The sequence below is a fragment of the Dreissena polymorpha genome, chromosome 3 (assembly GCF_020536995.1).
Source record: "Dreissena polymorpha isolate Duluth1 chromosome 3, UMN_Dpol_1.0, whole genome shotgun sequence".
NCBI classification, from domain to species: domain Eukaryota; kingdom Metazoa; phylum Mollusca; class Bivalvia; order Myida; family Dreissenidae; genus Dreissena; species Dreissena polymorpha.
Window position 1 is genome coordinate 140,232,253 of NC_068357.1, and position 21,850 is coordinate 140,254,102.

General features: G+C 32.3%; 1 protein-coding gene and 2 long non-coding RNA genes across 3 annotated transcripts; 1 reads left to right on the forward strand and 2 right to left on the reverse strand.

Annotated features, from left to right (window-relative positions):
* Window positions 1-9,270: 9,270 nt before the first annotated feature.
* LOC127871682 (uncharacterized) lies at window positions 9,271-20,702 on the reverse strand. The gene is made up of 2 exons (XM_052414815.1): window positions 20,595-20,702; window positions 9,271-9,914 (listed from the first exon to the last, which is right to left on the reverse strand). The coding sequence occupies exons 1-2, from the start codon at window positions 20,658-20,660 to the stop codon at window positions 9,465-9,467; spliced, it is 516 nt and encodes a 171-aa protein (XP_052270775.1). The 5' UTR covers window positions 20,661-20,702; the 3' UTR covers window positions 9,271-9,464.
* On the forward strand, window positions 10,868-13,781 carry LOC127871686 (uncharacterized). Its single transcript, XR_008045506.1, has 4 exons — window positions 10,868-11,054; window positions 11,216-11,284; window positions 11,582-11,676; window positions 12,314-13,781. It is a non-coding gene; the product is annotated as an uncharacterized LOC127871686 (long non-coding RNA).
* Window positions 16,402-20,349, reverse strand: LOC127871685 (uncharacterized). Its single transcript, XR_008045505.1, has 7 exons — window positions 20,217-20,349; window positions 19,718-19,804; window positions 19,118-19,221; window positions 18,675-18,743; window positions 18,161-18,257; window positions 17,234-17,434; window positions 16,402-16,497 (listed from the first exon to the last, which is right to left on the reverse strand). It is a non-coding gene; the product is annotated as an uncharacterized LOC127871685 (long non-coding RNA).
* Window positions 20,703-21,850: the final 1,148 nt, after the last annotated feature.

Consider the following 21,850-nt stretch of genomic DNA (forward strand, 5'->3'; position numbering starts at 1 on the left):
CATTAGAGAAACATCAGAGGAATCAGAAAACATGCTTATTCAAACCGTTTCAAACATCCTGAAAACCACGGCAGGCGTTGAACTCAAGCCAGAAGACATTATAGCCATACATAGAATACCATCGAAGAAGGGAACAACAAGACCCATTATTCTGAAACTTAAAAACAACAATGCTAAGTCGACAATCATGAAAAAACGGACCCCGATGAAGGCAAAAGGTTACAAACTTGTAGATAATGTAACTAAGAGAAATCAAGGACTCATTAGCAGATTACTTCTACACCCAGATATAAAGAACGCTTGGTTCTTCAACGGTGCAGTTTTCGGACAAACGACATCCGAGGAAAGGATTAAATTTGACATATTCGACAATATCAATAACACAATAAGTGATTTCCGGAACCGAAGCAAGAAGTTTCAGACGGAAGCCAGTGTCTAGAGTGGTTTACAGCGCTCTCAAGGAGTACCCTGCAAATTGTGGAATTAAATTTGTATACCTTTTATCGGTTTGAAATTTACTTTCTATTACAACATTACAATTAAATTCTTGTACATCTTTTATCGGTACGAAATTTACTTTCTATTCCGACATCACAATTAAAGTAACCCTTGTTTTTGCCGTTCTTTTGTATCAATAAGAACTAATTTGACAGTTGTATTAAATTTGACATATTCGACAATATCAATAACACAATAAGTGATTTCCGGAACCGAAGCAAGAAGTTTCAGACGGAAGCCAGTGTCTAGAGTGGTTTACAGCGCTCTCAAGGAGTACCCTGCAAATTGTGGAATTAAATTTGTATACCTTTTATCGGTTTGAAATTTACTTTCTATTACAACATTACAATTAAATTCTTGTACATCTTTTATCGGTACGAAATTTACTTTCTATTCCGACATCACAATTAAAGTAACCCTTGTTTTTGCCGTTCTTTTGTATCAATAAGAACTAATTTGACAGTTGTATACAATTTGGGGGGTATCACATTATCTAAATCAACTTATAGTAAACAGTTAGTTTGCCCCTGATGTAAAATACCATTACTCTGTGTTCACCGTTATATTGTATGTATTTAATCAATCTATTGTAAATACATTATAACTTTCCCTTAAAAACCTAATATGTACAATACAAACATTCAGTATATTCTGTTAAAACGCGTCTTGTGTGTCGCATAATATAAAATATGCAAAGCGTTCGTAAAATAGAGATCTGAATCAGCATTTCATTCGTTACCCTGTATCATATCTTACACTTTTCTATATATTTTGATTTATGCAATATCAAATATGACAACTGATGAAAACATGTTTCATTCACGGCACGCAGCAGTTTTTGCACGAGCCTTCCTTTTTATGTACTGTATGATTTTTAGGTGTTAATCCCAAATGGTATAAAGGAAAGAAATTGTGATTCTTGTCCAGATATACTGTTAACTTCCTAAAATTCAGCGTGGTCCTCGAGAAAAACTGTACACGTGGTAGTAACATTAAAGTTAGGTCGTTTTTAAAGTTGACTGAACCTACTCTAATAGTTAAAAGGTACCAAATCATTATAACAGCATAGACCGATGACAGATAATTAATTGATCAGCATTTTGCTGCATTGTTAAATACAGAATGGCCTTTTCTTGATTGTCATGAAATGTGTGCCAGGTATAATATGTATCTTTCATTCAGAATCATAAAATACATGCTCAACCCTTGCATAAAGACTATTTTTACGAGCTAAAATTAAGTGTACATATATATCTGTATCACTTCGGATGATAAAACACACTCAACTCGTTGTTTTTTTTTCGTTTCTGCAAGTCAAAATCAATAGTACATATTTTTCTGTCTCAAAACATTGCTGCTCTTGTTTTACACAGCTAATTTGTACTTGTTGTTAGTTTTAAATGATTTAAGGAGTGCTACTTCATATTCACAGCTATTAAAGCAATGGTAAAAAGTTTTTTTGTTTTTGTGTTTGTAAAATTTTTATATCAATATTTGCATTCTGTTGTTATTCAATAGCCTCTGAAAGTAAAATTGTTTTAAAAAGCCTTATGAATAAAACTTTCTTTACACAGACAAGTGGAAATGATTACTACTACACTTGCTTATCTTTTATAATTATATATTTCTTTTTTACATATTGAATTGCTAAGCAACCACACCGTATTGTCTAATATGAAGGGCAATTTATCGTTCTTAATTTGACCTGCTGTTATGTTTTTGTTAAAATATATGTTTTAATGTTCTTGTTTACATTGTATGTTTGTGTTTAATTTTCAATGCCTGTTTGTTTGGAAGAATATCAAATGAATTGTGTATTGACTGCAGTAAATGAGAATACTATTATATATATGTATGTATATATATACATATATGTATATATATATACATATATATATATATATATATATATATATATATATATACATATATATATGTATATATGTAGATATATATATATGTATATATATAGATATATATATATACATATATATGTATGTATATGTATATATATATATATTTATATATAAATATATATATATATATATGTATCTATATATATATGTGTATATATATATATATATATATATATATATATATATATATATATATATATATATATATATATATATATATGGTGTTTTAAATGTTGTTGTTTACATTGTATGTTTGTGTTAAATTTTCAATGCCTGTTTGTTTGGTTGCATATCAAATGAATTGTGTATTGACTGCAGTAAATGAGAACACTATTATATATATATATGGTGTTGCAACGAAAATGTCTTCGTTATAATACGAATGGATAATGATAAGATGGTATCATGTAAATTATGTAAAATAACGCTCGTAAAATAGAGATCTCGATCAGCATTTTCATCAGTTACCCGATATCTTTATCTTACATTTTTCTAACCATTTTGTTTTTGTGCAATATTAAACATGACAAATGACGAAACCATGTTTCATTCACGGCAAGCAGTAGTTCCTGCACGAGCATTCCGTTTTTGTGTAACGTATGATTTTAAGGTATTAATCTCAAATGTTATTAAGGACAGAAACTGTGGTTTTATATACAGATATACTGTTAACCTTCGAAATTTTTCTGTGGTCCCCGAGAATAAATGTACACGGGGTAGTAACATCAAAGTAATGTCATTTTAAAAGGCGGTTTACTATACCAACTCTTATAGTTAAAAGCATTATAATGTTTAAATAAATAATTATTTTTAAAATGATTGCACATATAAGTATATATATAAATGTGTGTATAAGAATGTATATACGTATTTATAATAAATATAACTAATACAATAAAACAACATAAAATAAATAATGAATTGCTAAAATTTATCCTGCAAATTAGTTATACGTATGCATCTGAGAAATCATTGTATATAATTGAACATTAGATACATATAATTTATTTCTTATACTTAGGGCAATTTACCTTGCATTAGCACATTTGCTTGTTTTTGTATATTCACATGTTGTATTTTACTGACCTTTTTTGTATGTCTCTACTGGGGACAAGTTTTATATTGTGTTTTTTTCTCACTTCTGTGATTATTTCTTCTCACTTCTTCATGTCTATAGAATATTCATATTTTTGTATCTCTAATTTTTGCTTTCTATTTTTGTATGTATGTATGGACATCTTTAAAATAGAAACTTACTGGACAAACCCACATAATAATATTTACACACCCTCCCTCTCTTTAAATGATTAAATTATGCGATCTGAACGTAAAAGGGCTAAAAAATAAAGACAAACGCATTAAAATCTTCAAATGGTTAGACGAAAAAAAAATAGTATATGCCTACTACAAGAAAGTCACTTGACACATACTTTAGCACAAACCTTAAAAGATGAATGGGACGGAGACATCTATCTTAGTGGACAACATACTAATAAACAAGGCATTGCCTTTCTGATAAAAAATAATATAGGGATCACAGTCAATAACTTTAACGAAATAATAATTGGCAGACAAGCAAGTATAGATATCAAAATACACGAAACAGAATTAACATTAATCAATGTTTACGGCCCTAACATAGATGATTCCACATTCTACGAAACATTACAATCCTTCATAATTAATAACCAAGATAAAAACATTATAATCGGTGGTGATTTTAATACTGTTCTTAACCCATTATTAGACAAAAAGAATGGAAACCTTTATACTCATCCTAAAAATAGAAATAGTTTAAATAACATAATTGAAAACTACAATATGATAGACATCTGGCGTACAATATATCCAAACGAAAGCAAATTCACCTGGCACTCAAACACAAAACCAACAATATTTTGTAGATTAGACTATTTTTTAATATCTGAATCTCTTTGCAACATTATTGACACATGTAACATAAAACCAGGATTTATGACTGACCACTCTCTAGTTGAACTTAAACTGCACAATATACAACCTGAAAGAGGCCCAGGATACTTTAAAATTAACAACAGCGTCTTATTAGATACACAATATCAAATACAAATAAAACAGGAAATATTAAAAACAGTTCAAAATAATAAAGATGCAAACCCAAACACCTTATGGGAAGTAATTAAAGGAAATATACGTAACGCAACAATTAGATACACATCATTTAAACAAAAAGAAACACACAAACTTGAAACTGAAACCATCAAAACCATTGAAACACTTGAAAAACAATTGCATCAAACAAACACAAATGATACCACCGACATTGAAAATGAAATAACATTAAAAAAACAAATATTAGATGGAATCTATCATACACATCTCAATGGAATAATACTTAGAGCGCGTGCTCATCATGTTGAACACAATGAAAAAAACACAAAATATTTCGCAAACATTGAAAAACGTAGAAGTGAACAAAAAACTGTACACAAATTAGTAGTCAATGGCAAAGATATAACAAACAGAACTCAAATACTAGAAGAACAACGTTTATTTTTCGAAACCCTCTATAAACGAAAAAATGTTGAAAATAACACCCTCTTTAAAAATACACATCACGCTTTAAACCAGGAGGAAATACAACTGTGCGACGGATTACTTAATGAATATGAATGTGGATTAGCCCTAAAAGAAATGCAAAATAACAAAAGCCCAGGATCAGATGGCATCACAATCGAATTTTATAAAATATTCTGGAATGATATAAAAACACATCTAATTAATTCACTTAACTATTCATTTAACAACGAAAACTTAACTACGCTACAAAAACAAGGTTTTATATCACTTATTCCAAAACCTGGAAAAAACTTAGAATCCTTATCAAACTGGCGCCCGATTAGTTTACTTAACAATGATTATAAAATTGCAACTAAAAGTATAGCAAACAGAATAAAAAAAATATTACCATCAATTATTTCAAAATCTCAATCTGGTTTCATAAAAGGACGCTACATTGGTGAAAACGTTCGTCTTATCCAAGAATGCATAAACTATTTCAACAATTCAAATAGTCCTGGTCTAATATTCTTTGCAGACTTTGAAAAGGCATTCGATTCGCTTGATCATTCATTTATGTTCTCCTGCTTAGAAAATATGAACTTTGGTGAAAGTCTCATTCAATGGGTCAAACTATTCTATACCGATATTAATAGTATAATCATTACCAATGGCTTCTTTTCAAACAGTTTTAACATCGAAAGAGGGGTTCGACAAGGATGTCCACTCTCATCATCGCTATTTATTATTTGCATCGAGTATCTATCACATCACATCCAATCAAATAAACACATAAAAGGCATATCACTAGAACCTGACGAAGAAATCAAACAATCCCTATTTGCTGACGACGCCACCTACTTTTTAAACGACAATTACGATTCTTTCCATATCCTAATAGAGTCGCTAACCCTTTACGGAATGACATCGGGTCTTAAACTAAACAAAAGTAAATGTACCGTGCTACGAGTAGGTAAATTAAAACAAAGTAATGTTCTATATAAAAAAGAAATGAAATTTAATTGGACATCCGATGAAGCCACAACGTTAGGAATTACTTTCACAAATAATGAAAAGGATACAGTTCTTAAAAACATACTACCTAAATTACAGAATTTTAAAAACTGCTTAAAATCATGGCATCATCGTAAACTTACACTAATCGGAAAAAACACAGTATTAAAAACGTTTGCACTTCCTAAATTAATATATGTATTAACAGTTCTCCCAAATCCACCAAATGATGTTATTAACGATATAAAATCAGCAATATTTAATTTCATATGGGACGGTAAGCCTGATAAAATAAAAAGAACTCAGTTAATTCAATCTGTAGAAAATGGAGGTATCCAATTAACGAACATTGACTCATTCTTGAATGCAATCAAATGCAGCTGGGTTAAAGCGGGTATATACGATTTTTTATATTTGTTTAATTGTAATATATTGATAAAATATGTTACAATAACATAAAATGGGAAAGAAAAATTATACATTAAAGCCGAATTTCATAAAATGCAGCAAAGACAAATTAGCGCCCCGAGCCGATTGTGACGTACACATTTTCCTACAATAACCGAAGCATTCGTCCTTGTATTAGGATCGGAGTTAGTGTTCGTGTGTCGTATGAATAGATATCGTTGCGGGAATTCAAATAAACCGTTAAACTAAGTTTAGATGCACATCGTACATGTATGGTATACATGCTGGCGAATTCGGCTGTACAGCCGTTTTCAATTTCAGAATTAAATATCTGGCTTATTTCGCATTTTTCGACACATGTTCTTCTTAACTTTTATTTTAATTTATATTGAAATATATATTTAATAATTTTTTACACATTTTATATAAATTCATAAATATTTGACAAAATCGTATATACCCGCTTTAAAAGATACCTAGATAATACCAATACGAGTAAATGGAAATTATTCTACCAGAAAATCCTAAAAAAATATGGTGACTCCTTACTCTTTGAATGTAACATCAGCAATACTATCTTACATGAAATTGCAAACGAAAACATATTTCTGTCTGATGTTCTATCAGCGTGGAGTGATGTCACTCATAACTTAGAAACCCAAACCAGCAGTAAAACAATTTTATGGAACAATAAAGACATAACTTCAAACAATAAGACGTTTTTCTATAAAGATTGGTTTGAACGAAGCATTAAATATGTCGACCAATTATATGACTACAGAATTAAGGATTTCTACTCTTTTGATAATATATGCTACATATACGGAATACCTTCAAATAATTTTCTGAAATACTACACACTAATCAAAAGCATACCCATACATATTAAATCTGAAATCAATACAAATAATACACCATGTACTCAAACAATATTTGTAGAAAACATACTTGGAAGAAAAAAACAAAACAAATAAAATATTTTACAAACTACAAATTAAAAACCCTACGGAAAACTCCAAAATCCAAAATAAATGGCAAGTCCTTTTTGGAGAAAATGAACTTAATTGGAAACACATATTTACCATGCCATATAAAGCAACTATTGAAAGCACACTGAGAAATTTTCAATATAAATACATCCATAGAATTATAGCTACAAATAAATATCTCTATAAATGCAAATTATCTAACTCAAATCTGTGTGACTTCTGCAGTGAAAACATTGAAACTATAGAACATCTTTTTTGGGAGTGCAAACACATCCAGCCTATTTGGAATCAATTAACATCCTTTCTTGAACAACAGCAACTAAACGTTAAACTATCTTTCTTAAATGTAAGTTTCGGAATTAACTCATTGAAATCAATAGACGGTAATAATATTGTGAATTTTATGGTTATATTGATGAAATATTTTATCTTAAACATGAAGTACAAAAAACAAGTACGAAATTTTAATTGTTTTGTCCATAGTCTTAAACTAAAAATCCAGATTGAGAAAGAAATAGCCCTCAGTAATGACACATTACAAATCTTTGAACAAAAATGGAATCGGATTAAATTCTCATAATGTTTTGTCCACTTATATACATTTTCACTCTGATGTTAGTTTATCTTTCTAAAATAGTTTTGTTTATGTCTATATATATATATATTTTCAATCTGACAAGATCATTGTGAAGAAACAACAAAACACACAAATACAGTATGCTTTCTTCCGACTTTTTACAACTCATCATTTTTCATAACTATTCCTCTGTTGTTCTTTTCTTTTCTCTCTAAAAAAAATAAAATAATATATATATATATATATATATGAGCATATCTTGTATAACATGTCTGAACTGTATTGCTTTAAACAATCACTGTGTTGTGTGACCATATACATGTTTACATTATATGTATGATATTGAATAATAAAAAAAAAAAAAAAAAAAAAAATGAAGTGAAAACACCATCAATAAAAAACGGTTGCGATAGACACCTATAAACTGTTAGATGCCCATAATATCACTTTAAAGTAACATTACTACTCAAAATCAACAAAAATTTCGTACAATATTTCGTAAAATAAAGCTAAACAATTAAAAATCATTGTTCCTTATGGCCATTTTCGAAATTTCAACGCCAAATGTGGTCTGGTAAAATAGATGTTAAACTTGAGGATACAAAATGCTCGTTTTTATTTCCCTTCTATTAGGGAAGGGGACAACGACAACGAGCGAGGCATGGTATTGTAATGCGCATGCGCCAACAAGAGACTTTAAATAGATTCTGGGAAACCAATAAGTTATAAATAATACAACTTCATGTTTACATTTCCGTACGCTATACACATTGAGTATGGGTCCGAAAACTATTTATGTTTCATTTAACATAACTCGTACCATATGGAAGCATTATTTACTAGTATTGATCATTATATTTTTTTGTATAAAGGGACTTTATTTGTATACACGGGGAACTAACCAAGATTATACTGTAAATACTGATTTATACTGCATTATATATAATTATCCTATATAATATGATTTATAACCGGTCCATACGAAAACTGTTTTATGACTGATTTTGCATGTAATTTAGTTTATCTTTTATGAATAACCCGATTTCTCGTTTATAATATGCAATATACTCGGTCACCATTTGTTGATTAGTCCACTATATTTTTATCTCAAATCGTTGAATAAAAGTTCAATGGACAGTTTAAAAGGCCGTTATTAAGAGGTTAGCCGAGTTTCATCAACTATAAGGTGAAGGGAATTTTATTTTAATATTTTGAGTGAAAGGAATGAAAAAAAAAATGCATCTGATTTTTTTTAATACATGTTACAAAAACAATTCAAATATTTATAGCAAAACATCTTATATTCATTTAAGTCTTTATTTAAAAAAATACTACTGGGAAAAATGAAAATGTCGGGAGGAAGAAAATATGACGGTACTAAATACAAAATACTGGGAATAATAAAAATGTCGTATATAGGATGACATATATTAGGGCATGAAAACCATTAAAGTTTGTAAACTATTCCATGGACCTCACTCAACGAAGAACAAACATTAAACCAATGGTGTATGCATACGCCCTTTAAACATAATGTTGGTATACGTATAAATCGTTGTTTCCAACCCATATGTACTCTTTGCCGTATTTGGCATGCAGACGTCGTTGCCATTCGCTCTGAAAAATCAGCAGGAAACTGCTGCTTTCCTTGTCCCCATCTTCCGTGCGCGGGCGAAAGAAGACTAGATTACCGGTGTCCTCACCCGTCCATTCTTCTACCTTCTCAGCTAATAACTGTTGGTCCAGTTTTCCGTCCATTAACCTCTTCCTCTCCCTGTATACTATTTTCCGTATGTCCTCCCTACTGGGGTAGAACCTTCTATTAAGGTCACTGGAAAGTCTACTGCCAAAGATGGACTTAACCAACATTTTCACATTCCTCTGGATCTCCCTTGGTTGGGTTATGTTTTCATTTACGAGATGCTTGATATGATTGATTATCCTATCGTCAATGGGAACTTTAAGATTAGCAGCCTGAAATATGAAGACAATGAACCGTTACTTCTGTGCATCTTTATGCATACGCATTAAAATCGGGCGAAACGTCAGAATTCGGTTTGCAAATGTCAAGAAATGTTGTTGTTTTTTATATATAAAGGATGCAATTTATATAATATTTTGTCGAATTTTGCATTCACCTGTACCAATCATCGAGTCATAAGTCGGACATTACTTAACATTAGACGCAAGTTGCAGCAATAACACATTAACTTCTTTCCCCAACATATACCAATTCACACCTTGATTGAATGGAACCCCGTAGATTTATTTCTTGTGCCCAGAGTAATTCGTGATGGATCAAGTAGGATTCGAGCCCAATACCTTTGTATCTCAAGCCGAAGGGCGTACCACTGGTACAACGTGTCCCGTAATTTTAAGACGAGATCATTTTCACGGAAATGTTCAAGATGAACAGTCATGTGGTTTTACGGGTAAACATCAGCTTAACTTCAATTTTGGCGTTTCGAAGCCACCGTTAAAGGGACTGTCCAATGGATTATGGTTTGAACAAAACATAAAATTATTGTTTAAGATATTAAAAACGATTATCGCCTTTGATTTAAGGATATTAAAACTCAAAGCAGACAAAAGATATTTATAACACAAACCATCACATAAGCCCAAGCGGCTGGGAATTCCATATTATATTTCAAAAACGCCGTTCGACGTTTTTGACCTAAAATAAATGTAGCTGAAAATCAGCTGACAAGTCACGTGGTACATGGTACCGTCATTTATTTTTGGCATAGAAATTACATTATTTCTAAAGAAAGAGATTTAGCTTGTTGAGCAAATAATTAATTTTCATTGAATATTTTTGATCAACCAATAAAATATACTTCATATTTAAATCAATATTTTTATTGGAAAATCACTTTTCACAAATACGAATATGCGGTCGAAAACTAAAAGCCATCAGAATTCAAGATGGTTCAGTTAAAAAAACCAGTGCTAGCGCTAAAAAAAGACTAAAAAAACAAGAGATGCAAGGTACAGGTGTAATAAAAGGGAAAGGATACTAGACATTGGTATTCATTGTGAACGATGGAGAAGAGTTAAAGAAGCTACTGGGATTGAAAAGGACGATAAAATGATGGAAATATTGATCGATGCGTAAGTCTTCTTCATTTTCAGTTTGTGTGTCAAAGCAACTTTTCTATAAATTCCCGTTATTATTTTGCTACATAATGAACACGATTTGACTTAAACACACACACAAACCCTTTAAGTATAAAAGATTTGTTTTAGAAATGAAATATGCTTTAAAATTTCAGAACTACTTCTGAACTAGAGAGCTTCAACATTCATATTTTGATGTATGCTCCAAAGCGAAATGCTTTCAGGTAAATAAAAAGTTCCATGTGTAAAGTGTTTCTTTTTTATTTCATGAACACATGCTCATTGAACAAAGGAATTTATGCTCTTTCTTTTTGAGAATTTACATTTTAATAATGTAAAAATGATGTACCCTTTGTGATAAGTCTCGTAATACACTGCCTGAATGACTCAAATATGAATATTTTTTAGCTCTGCTGTTTTCGGAGACAACCTGAGGTATTGTCATAGCCAGCTCGTTGTTGTCGTGTTGTCTGCCAGAGTTATATTTTCTGAGTTTCATTTCTAAAATCATTTTTTTTCAGCTATGCTGTTTATAGATGCAGGTGTCAGTTAGCAGCAATAGATTATTCAAAACACTTGAATCGTCCGTTTTGTTGGACAAAGAAGGAAATTAGAGGTATTTATATTATTGTTTTTGCCCTGTATGTTTGTTTGTGTGTTGGTTTGCGTCAAACTTTAACATTTTGCCATAACTTTTGCAATATTGAAGATAGTAACTTCATATTTGGCATGCATGTGTATCTCATGGAGCTGCACATTTTGAGTGGTGAAAGGTCAAGGTCAAGATCATCCTTCAATGTCAAAGGTAAAAAAACAAATTCAAGAGAAGTAATAAGCTTTAAAGAGTTCATCTGAACCTGTCAAATGATAAAAAAAAATCAAAGTGGCGCAGTAGGGGAGAGAGTGTTTGTCAGAAACACATTTCCTGTTTTTATTAAATTTTGAATTGTAAGGATTAATTTACAGATTTATGTTTACTTATTGAAAGTTTTTATTATTAACAATTCAACTGAATTTACAAACATGATGTATTTAAGCTAAAATTTGACACATTCATGTGATATGAATAATAAGTATACATTTTGCAAACAATGCTCCTGGCATAAAATAACTACTGTAGCATGGTATGCACTGAATCAGTAAATTTATATTATGGCATATATATTGTCTATAGATCTTAATTCTCGGCTTTGATTTAGCAATTGTCATTTCATTTTTCCAAACATCATGTCAGTTATAAATCAATCTTTCAGGGGAAAGAGTGCACTCAAAAGCTGCTGGTAATTGGAGCACAAGACCTATGAAAAAACCCAAGGAGTATACATACATAACCGGTTTGATCACTGAAGTTACAAATGAATTCACCATAGGCAAGAAAAGAATAAGTGGCAAATGTGAACAGCTGTCTTGACCCCAAAAGAATTAGGTCAACTATAGTCCTTGTCACACCTCCACCTTCATCGATACTTAGTGATCAGCATGTCTCTAGATTGAGAAAAGTGAAAAAAAAGAATTGTTGCCCAAGACGTGTTTGATGTTCATTTGAAGTTGACGCAGAAGTTATCTTTGTTAGATAACTATTAAGTTTCACATCTTTAGTGTTAATATAATTTTAGAAGTGTTTTGAAAATGTACAATCTTACATAATGTTATAAATAATGAATGCTCTTGGTTGTACAATGCAATGACATTTTTCAGGAAGTTTTAATATTGAATTTAGCATGAAATATATTTTTATGTCCCCCACTATAGTAGAGGGGGACATTTTGTTTTTGCCCTGTCTGTTGGTCTGTCTGTCTGTCTGTCTGTTTGCGCCAACTTTAACATTTTGCAATAACTTTTGCCATATTGAAGATAGCAACTTGATATTTGGCATGCATATGTATCTCATGGAGCTGCACATTTTGAGTGGTGAAAGATCAAGGTCATCCTTCAAGGCCAAAGGTCAAATATATGGGTCAAAATCGCTAATTTAATGTACACTTTTGCAGTATTTCAATATTCAAGATAGCAACTTGATATTTGGCATGCATGTGTATCTCATGGAGCTGCACATTTTGAGTGGTAAAAGGTCAAGGTCATCCTTCAAGGTCAGAGGTCAAATATATGTGGCCAAAATCGCTTATTTTATTAATACTTTTGCAATATTGAAGATAACAACTTGATATTTGGCATGCATGTGTATCTCATGGAGCTGCACATTTTGAGTGGTGAAAGGTCAAGGTCAGAGGTCAAATATATGTGGCCCAAATCGGTTATTTTATGAATACTTTTGCAATATGGAAGATAGCAATTTGATATTTGGCATGCATGTGTATCTCATGGAGCTGCACATTTTGAGTGGTGAAAGGTCAAGGTCATCCTTCAAGGTCAAGTATATGGGTCAAAATTGCGCATGTAAGGTCTCTTCTGCAATATTGAAGCTAGCAATTTTATATTTGAAATGCATGTGTATCTCAAGGAGCTGCACATTTTGAGTGGTGAAGGGTCAAGGTCAAGGTCATCCTACGAGTTCAACATCATATACGGGGACATTGTGTTTCTCAAACACATCTTGTTTTATTTTTAATATATTTTGTGCGATTTTTATCAATACATTTTTACACATATAAAGAACACAATTTTTCTTACAAAAAGTTTCGTTTTTTGTTTGATTATCGATACGTGTTTTTCATTGTCTTCTTTATAGCCTGTATTTAATAAACCATTGTAGTCAATGTCTCTAAGCCTCTTATAATTGACCTTGAGAGTAGTTTCTTCTTTAATTATCGATACTATGAATGTGATAGTGTATCCAGATATGCCTCAGTGTTCTATTTACACATTAACATTTAATACTTTTTAATGGCCATACTCATTTGAAATGCAAATCACCTAAATAATTAATTGCCATCATCATACACTCGAACCAACTCCTGTCACATTTCTTTGTGCATGTATTGAGTTCGATCCATTTTTCAAATGAATATAATACAAAATTATAAAAAAAAATCAAACTTCCATGCATGGGCCAACAAGTTCTTATCACACTGAATAAAAAACCTCAATTGTATATCAATTTAATAGATATGAAATACTCGGCTGAGCTAAAATGTAGACGGTCTGCACAGGTTACTACATAAAGAAAGCACACAAGATACAAAACATGGTTGAACAATAATAAGATACTATTTTTTAAATTTTCAACAGCAACTTGTTGCTTTTTTATTGATTTCGAAATGTTTATTCATGCATTAGCATATGTCATAGTTTGAAATGTTATTTAAGAAACCTAATCTAACAAAATATCAAGTGTGAAACAAAATGACTGGAAATAAGAATAAACAATGGCTGTTTGTAAAACTTGCATGCCCCCCATATGGGCTGTCAGTTGTAGTGGCAGCCATTGTGTGAATACGTTTTTTGTCACTGACCTTGACCTAGTGACCTGAATATCAATAGGGGTCATCTGCCAGTCATTATCAATGTACCTATAAAGTTTCATGATCCTAGGCGTAAGCTCTTGAGCTATCATCCGGAAACCATTTTACTGGTTTTAGTCACCTTGACCTTTGACCAAGTGACCTGAAAATCAATAGGGGTCATCTGCGAGTCATGATCAATGTACCTATGAAGTTTCATGATCCTAGGCGTAAGCGTTCTTGAGTTATCATCCGGAAACCATTCAGTGGACGGACGGACCGACATGAGCAAAATAACATACCCCCTCTTCTTCGAAGGGGGGCATAATAAAAAAATCAAAATGCAAACTTAAAATTGAATACAAGCAAAAGATATAAAAAATCAGAATACAAACAGGTAATACACTATTGACTGTTTTTTATGAACGGTCTTTTCAAGCAAACGTTACCATTTTCAAACTCATCCAAAATATCATTGAGACCAATCTTTTGACCAAATGTCATGAAGATTGGACAATAAATGTGGCCTGTAGAGTTTTAACAAGGCAAATGTAGACGCTGCACGACGGACAAAAGGCGATCACAAAAGCTCACCATGCGCACATTGTGCTCAGGTGAGCTAAAAAGTGTAAAAATCAAACTATTAAGTTCAAACAAGAAAATAAAATAAGTATACAAGAAATGAATTTTGATATTCAATTAGTTTATTTACATAGTATTCTTAAGAAATATGTCATTGCTTCTTTTATTTCTTTCATCTTACAATCCAGAGTACTCATGGCATTTCATTCCAAATGACACGCAAGTAAGCATACAAATGTAAAAACTGCTGTGCAAGTTTTAATAATAAACTAGCACATTTCACACAAATTGGTATTTCAAAACAAAATGCATAGAACTGAAAAATTCAAATGATTAAGCATAATTCAGATGCTTTGCATAAATATAAATGTTTCAAAAAAGGAGCCAGAACAAAAAATATTCAAAACTAAGAAAGTTCTATGTCTGATAAATGAAAAAGAATAGCAACTAGGCTTTTTGTAAAACATGCATGCCCCCCCCCCAATATGGGCTGTCAGTTGTAGTTGCAGCCATTGTGTGAATACGTTTTTTGTCACTGTGACCTTGACCTTTGACATAGTGACCTGAAAATTAGTAGGGGCCATCTGTCAGTCATGATCAATGTACCCATGAAGTTTCATGATCCTAAGCCTAATTATTCTTGAGTTATCATCAGGAAACCATTTTACTATTTCGAGTCATTGTGAGCTTGACCTAGTGACCTGAAAATCAATAGGGGTCATCTGCCAGTCATTATCAATGTACCTATGAAGTTGCATGATCCTAGGCGTAAGCATTCTAGAGATATCATCCGGAAACCATTTTATTGTTTCGAGTCATTGTGACCTTGACCTAGTGACCTGAAAATCTAAAGAGGTCATCTGCCAGTTATGATCAATTTACCTATGAAGTTTAAAGATCATAGGCGTTAGCATTCTTGAGTTATCATCCGGAAACCGTTTTACTGTTTCTAGTCACTGACCATTGACCTAGTGACCTGAAAATCAATAGGGGTCATTTGCCAGTCATGATCACCAGTCATGATCAAAGTACCTATGAAGTTTCATGATCCTAGGCCTTAACGTTCCTAAGTTATCATCTGGAAACCATCTGGTGGACGGACCGACATGTGCAAAACAATAAACCCCCTCTTCTTTGAAGGGGGGCATAAATATGCAAAATTGTTAGAACACTGGGCCTTCACCTGGTATGAAGCTTGTATACTGGCCTGAAAGACTAGGAAACTTCTCCCTTATTAATTTAACACAACATGCTGGGACAGTTCTTCTGTCTCCAGCAGTCAGTTTCCCATGCATTAAGATGGTAAATTGTCTGTATGCAGCATGTCTGAACGATTTATTCTTCTATATATATATTATATCTTCTAGTGTCTCTGCATAAAAGGAAAACACATCTTGTCGATACTGCTGCTGACTGTAGAGGGTCATCCTATCCAGCACCGATAGAGTCATCTCCTACAAAGAAATTATTGCAGATTTTACTATAAATTTCTTGCAAATGTAACTCCAATCAGCAGTCAGTGAGACAGCTCACTAGACTATATGAGTGTCATCCCAGAGTAGCCTGTGCAGTCCACACAGGCTCATCACGGGCAACACCTTCCGCTTTTATGACATTTTTTGTTAAAATGTCTCTTCTTAGCAAAAATCCAATTTAGGCGGAAAGTGTCGTCCCGGATTAGCCTGTACAGACTGCACAGGCTAAGTTGCACGACACTTTACGCACATGCATTATGCCCAGTTTTCTAAGAACGCGACTCATATAAAGGGGTGGAAAGGTGTTGATGGTATCAATGCAATGGATCAATGGAGTACAAAATATTGAAATGGTATGCAAACTTAACAATTTTTAAGCAAAAAAGAGAGTTCCTTCCTTTACTCATGTAAAAACATAAATTGTATTGAATAAAATAGTAAGATGAGAAACAACTACACAATGTCTTAGAACTTAGCATCTTTGTTGGCATTAGCTGAAATTCATTTTAATAAGCCAATAATGATTCAGTAAATGATTTTCCCACATGACAAAATTGCCTTTATAGCAGGATTAATTTTTAAGATGGGATATTTAATAGGTTTGCATGGTGGAACATTATTGACCCATTACTTAGTCCTTGTTATAAACCAATATGATGCTGCAAAACTTCAGATATTCAGTTACAGAAACTCATAATACATGAATCTTACTCACAGGTCTTTGACTTGAGCATAATTCTGGGACCATCCCACAGCAAACTCGATCTTCCACTCTCTCGTATTGTGGGCATCTGTGACAAGAGCACCACTCCGGACTGGACACAGGTCTTGTTCCTTTTTCTCTTTCCTTTTTGATAAAATTCTAGCAATATCTATATTCTTTCCTTTCGGTGACTGTAAGACTTTCAATTATTCCCTGAAATTACACAGTTAAACTCAGTACCAAATTCAAGAATCAGTATAACACAAAAGTAATCAATTAACCCTAAACATTAACTGATCTTGAGAGATTGGATATTAATAACTAGTGCATAACTGTCACTGAAATTTAATTATAAAATCCTCAGGGTAAAAATATGACCACATGAAATAAACTTATGATTATTTCAGAACTTACCCTCAATTAAGTATTGACTTGATATCAAAATTAAAAAAACAGCACTAAAGGATATTAAAGCAAATTCTAGTGAGTTGGTGCAAAAAAGCTTTGTTTTTGACAATGTTAAAATAAAAATCTACATTGCCACAAAAAAATTTAGGGAAGTGAACACAACAATAACTTGCAGTTTTTTTGTGAAAAAATAAGTCTCCCTCACAAAGTTCTTCATGAGCAAAATGGCCAGTTTTCTATTAGAGTCTCAAACAAACTAGGTGTAAGGAGCAGAATTTATGGTGAACAAATAACTATTTGGCATATAACATTATTGGAAATGACTTCAGTGATACTGAAATTATACTTAATACAGTGCTACCTTTCCAAAGTAGCCCTTACTTGAGGGCAAGAATGGGGAGACATAATGATCAAATGATTGTTTAATTATGTATTGTTATTATTCCAATCTACATGCATGCTTATTAATCTGATATAAGCTTTAAACTAGAATTCTTCCGTCTATATTTTCAACAAACACAAAAAACAAACCTTAGATTTTTTTTTCTTGTTCTTCATGGACATAACAGCGCCCTTTCACTTTCTTACTTCCTCTTTTCCTTCCCTTTCATTTGGTTCTTAAATCATCCTAAAAAAGATTTAACATGACATGTTTGAAAAAAATACATGATTAAATTTCAATTAGCATGTCCAAACATATACAAAGTTGTAAGGTATGCATTTCAGGTACGTTGTTGTTTCAAGTTTATCTTACGAGTAACTTCATATCATATGGACTGCATAGAATGTGTTTTCATATAATACTGTAAATGAATGAACGGACAAACGCAGGAGCAAAAAAAATGAAAGATGCATTTTAAACAGCACTGACACTTATGATTATGCATGAACTGACTTTTTAGGATTTAAAACAGCAATACCACTCTATTGATTATTCGACAAGAAACATTTTCAGTACTATGTATATATGTTTCTCTAAAACACAGAGAGGAAACAGTAAAATTATGATTTTATAAATAATTGTAATTCAAATTATTTAAGTTACCTCTCTCTCACTGAGTGGTTCTCCTTCAGACTCATCATAACTTGAAGGAACAAAAGCCAGTACAGGTTCCTAAATATAAATAAACATCCAGGAGTTACATATTGCAATGCAACAAATATAAATAGCCAAGTAATAAGATAGAAATAAATAACACCTCATCAGAAAAAGATGTAGAAGTTTGGACTTCCAACTTTATCAGGTAGTGAAAGTTTGTTACAAGTTTGTATTTCCAAGAAAACCTTATAAAGATATGAAGTATAATTAGTGCAAATATTCTGCTGTGATCATTTATAAAAGTGTTATGTTGAAATAAACAAAAATTTAATCTAAGCACCCACTTAGTTCCAGGTGAATCACTTAAAAGATGAGGTTAAATGTTAGAATGAGAAGTATAAAATATAACTCACTACCTGCACTTAATCATCAAATAAAAGCAATCTTACATTGTCAGACGTGCTATGGTGTTCCAGTGTCCCCTTAGTTGTTGTTGCTAATGTATCAACTTTCTGGCAGGATGTTTTCCTTTACCCTTCTGTAGACTTGAATCCTGAGTGTAACAAATAAAACATCATGCATTTGATAAAAACCAAGTAATGCAGAAAATCTAATAAATAAGAGCAAAAAGAGTAACCCTAAAATGACAAAAACATGATGTCAATGTCATGACCTAATCACATGAGTTATAGTGCATTTCTTGATTTACTACATGTTATTTGCAACCACAGCCTACATCCACAGATTTCAGACCTAAATATTGTGAAGAAAAGCAAAAAGTCCTACAATACTAAGCCAAGGTTGCTGTTCAACTCTCAGGCCTTTACAATAATAGTTCTAACTTGTAAATCATAATGGGTTATAGTCAAACCTGCATTTATAAACACAGAGCGGACAAGGGTGATATTATTATTTCTTCTTAGTTTGGCTGGTCACAAATAGATATACATTACTTACTATACCCCTCCGGTTGACCAGGTGGGAGATTTTATCAAATAACTGGCATATAATTAAAATGTGTACACACAACAGCATTAAAATTAACTTACTGAATCTGTGTCCTGAAAATACAACAACATTCTCTTAGATGGCTGTCTCACGCGTTTACTTCTTCTCATCTCTCCCTCTGTTTTTGCCTAAATAAAAAAACATAAACACAAATACACTGACTTATTTGTGCTTTAGGATCTGGGTACGAATTTACTGTGGAAGAATCCACTGGCTTCTATTAGCAAAATTTAAAAGTTAATGAAAAATGTACATTGCAAAATAAACTACACACAATTCAAAAGTCAAAACGAGAAATTCATAAAATCAAAATACGTTAAATTGATTCTCATGTTCATGCATTCGAGTCGTCTACTAAGTACTATCGTCTAATTTGGAAACCAGCGACATTTACTAGATTTAGCATCGAATTGCAAGGTAAAGACCAACAATTCGCTACCATTCAACGACAGATAAACTCATCTTGTTGAATTAAATAAAATCAGATCGGAATCTTAATAAATTATATTTTATTAAATCAATAAAACAATATTTTCTTACTGGTTCGCTCATTGTAGATTTTGAAGCCTCCGCCATTTTGTTTGTTTGTGTCTGAATCACGTGACACGAAGCGCGAAATACAAATAGAAAGGGATTTCCTAAGGTAGACGCAAACGTCGTAATACAATTTGGCTGTTGCTCTTTAGTTTTGTAGTTTTTAGCTAAAGGTTGAGTTGCATATGGTTCAAATTAACGAATGTTATTAATTAATCTCAAAATAATAGCCTTCTAAATTCAGTAAACTAATTGGACAGTCCCTTTAAGAAGCAATAAGTATTTAGTTTCTTTATCCACAATTGGAGTTCCGTTCTAGTTTTTCAGCACTTTTTGCGCCAAATGTTGTGGCTTATTGGGCATGTATACTAAGTGAATACTTACGTCTCCCATTATATGGCCCTGATGATCTTCGATCTTGGGCAGGTCAATGAAAATGCATTTTTCCATTCTGACCTCGTCATATACTGCCGACTGTAGGTCGTTTCTCAATTGTTGCGAGCACATGTCCTGGCAGAAATGACTATCTTTCTTAGGCTGCAAATTAAAATATCAATTTATAAGTAAATCGTTCCTCGACGGAGTTCTGTGAAAGTCCAACGAGTTCAGTTACAGTTCTACAACGCCATTTTATTTTAAGATACATACTCGCGACTCGCGGCGTGTAGGGAGTGTATTTATTCAATTGTGTGAAAATCTGGCCGGATACACATATTTATATAGGTAGTATATATTTTATAGTATGTCACAGGGTGAGAAAAGCAGGCAGCTTGACCGGGGCTCAAACCCGAGAACCTTCACTTAAAGGGAAATGCTCTACCGACTGATCTGCCTGGTCGCCTACACGCACTCTCTCCTATATATTGACGCAATTAATTTAAGCTTTTAATTTGACAAGAAAGTGGAACATATTGTATAGAAAGTAATTTTGTTTGTGCTTTAATACAATGAGATCTAAAGACCTGCATAATGAAAATGAAAGTAAAATTGAGAGAAAGTTATAACTTACCAAAAAAATCATACAGGTATAATGTAAAAATACACTCGAAGTTGTCGATCCGTCGAGAGCAACCAAACCAAAATATCAAAGTAAAACATGGCAAACTCAGTTATATTGAGTCGTTTCATGAGACATAATGCAAGGTGCAATATCTCTCACGCACCTAAAGAATATAAAGCAAACCATTAATATTTAGAATATTGATATTTACGAGCTTATTTGTACTCTCGTTGGCCTGTTTCCTATGGTCGGGACCTTGGTGGCATTCAAGTAACCGAGAGCCGACGATCACAATTGGTGCACCTGTAGATGGTATTGGACTTCCATTTTTGACACGTGTGTCATCCTTGAAGCAGATTCGGTGAGCACCTATAGTGAGTGACAGCATATATATTGAAGTTATCATAAAACAGAAAAATAAAAATCCAAATAAAACGAGGCCAGTGCACTGCTTGTCGTTGTTCGCTCGTTTAAATAGTTCAAATATTGTATTCCATTGTCAACATATACATTATGTTCTTCCTAATGTTAAACGTTCATAACAACAATACAAGCATGGTACTATATTGCCATCATACAGCCCAGGCTTTGATTGTTGCTGTTTCAATACGGTCAATGCATGGCATTCTATTGTCAACAA

Bases quoted from the DNA above. Each gene is read 5' to 3' on its own strand.
- LOC127871682 (XM_052414815.1), bottom strand. From the start codon at position 20,660: ATGGAAAAATGCATTTTCATTGACCTGCCCAAGATCGAAGATCATCAG. The intron at 9,915-20,594 runs GTAAGTATTCAC...TTCATATTTCAG, and splicing joins AGGGCCATATAATGGGAGAC to GCTGCTAATCTTAAAGTTCC.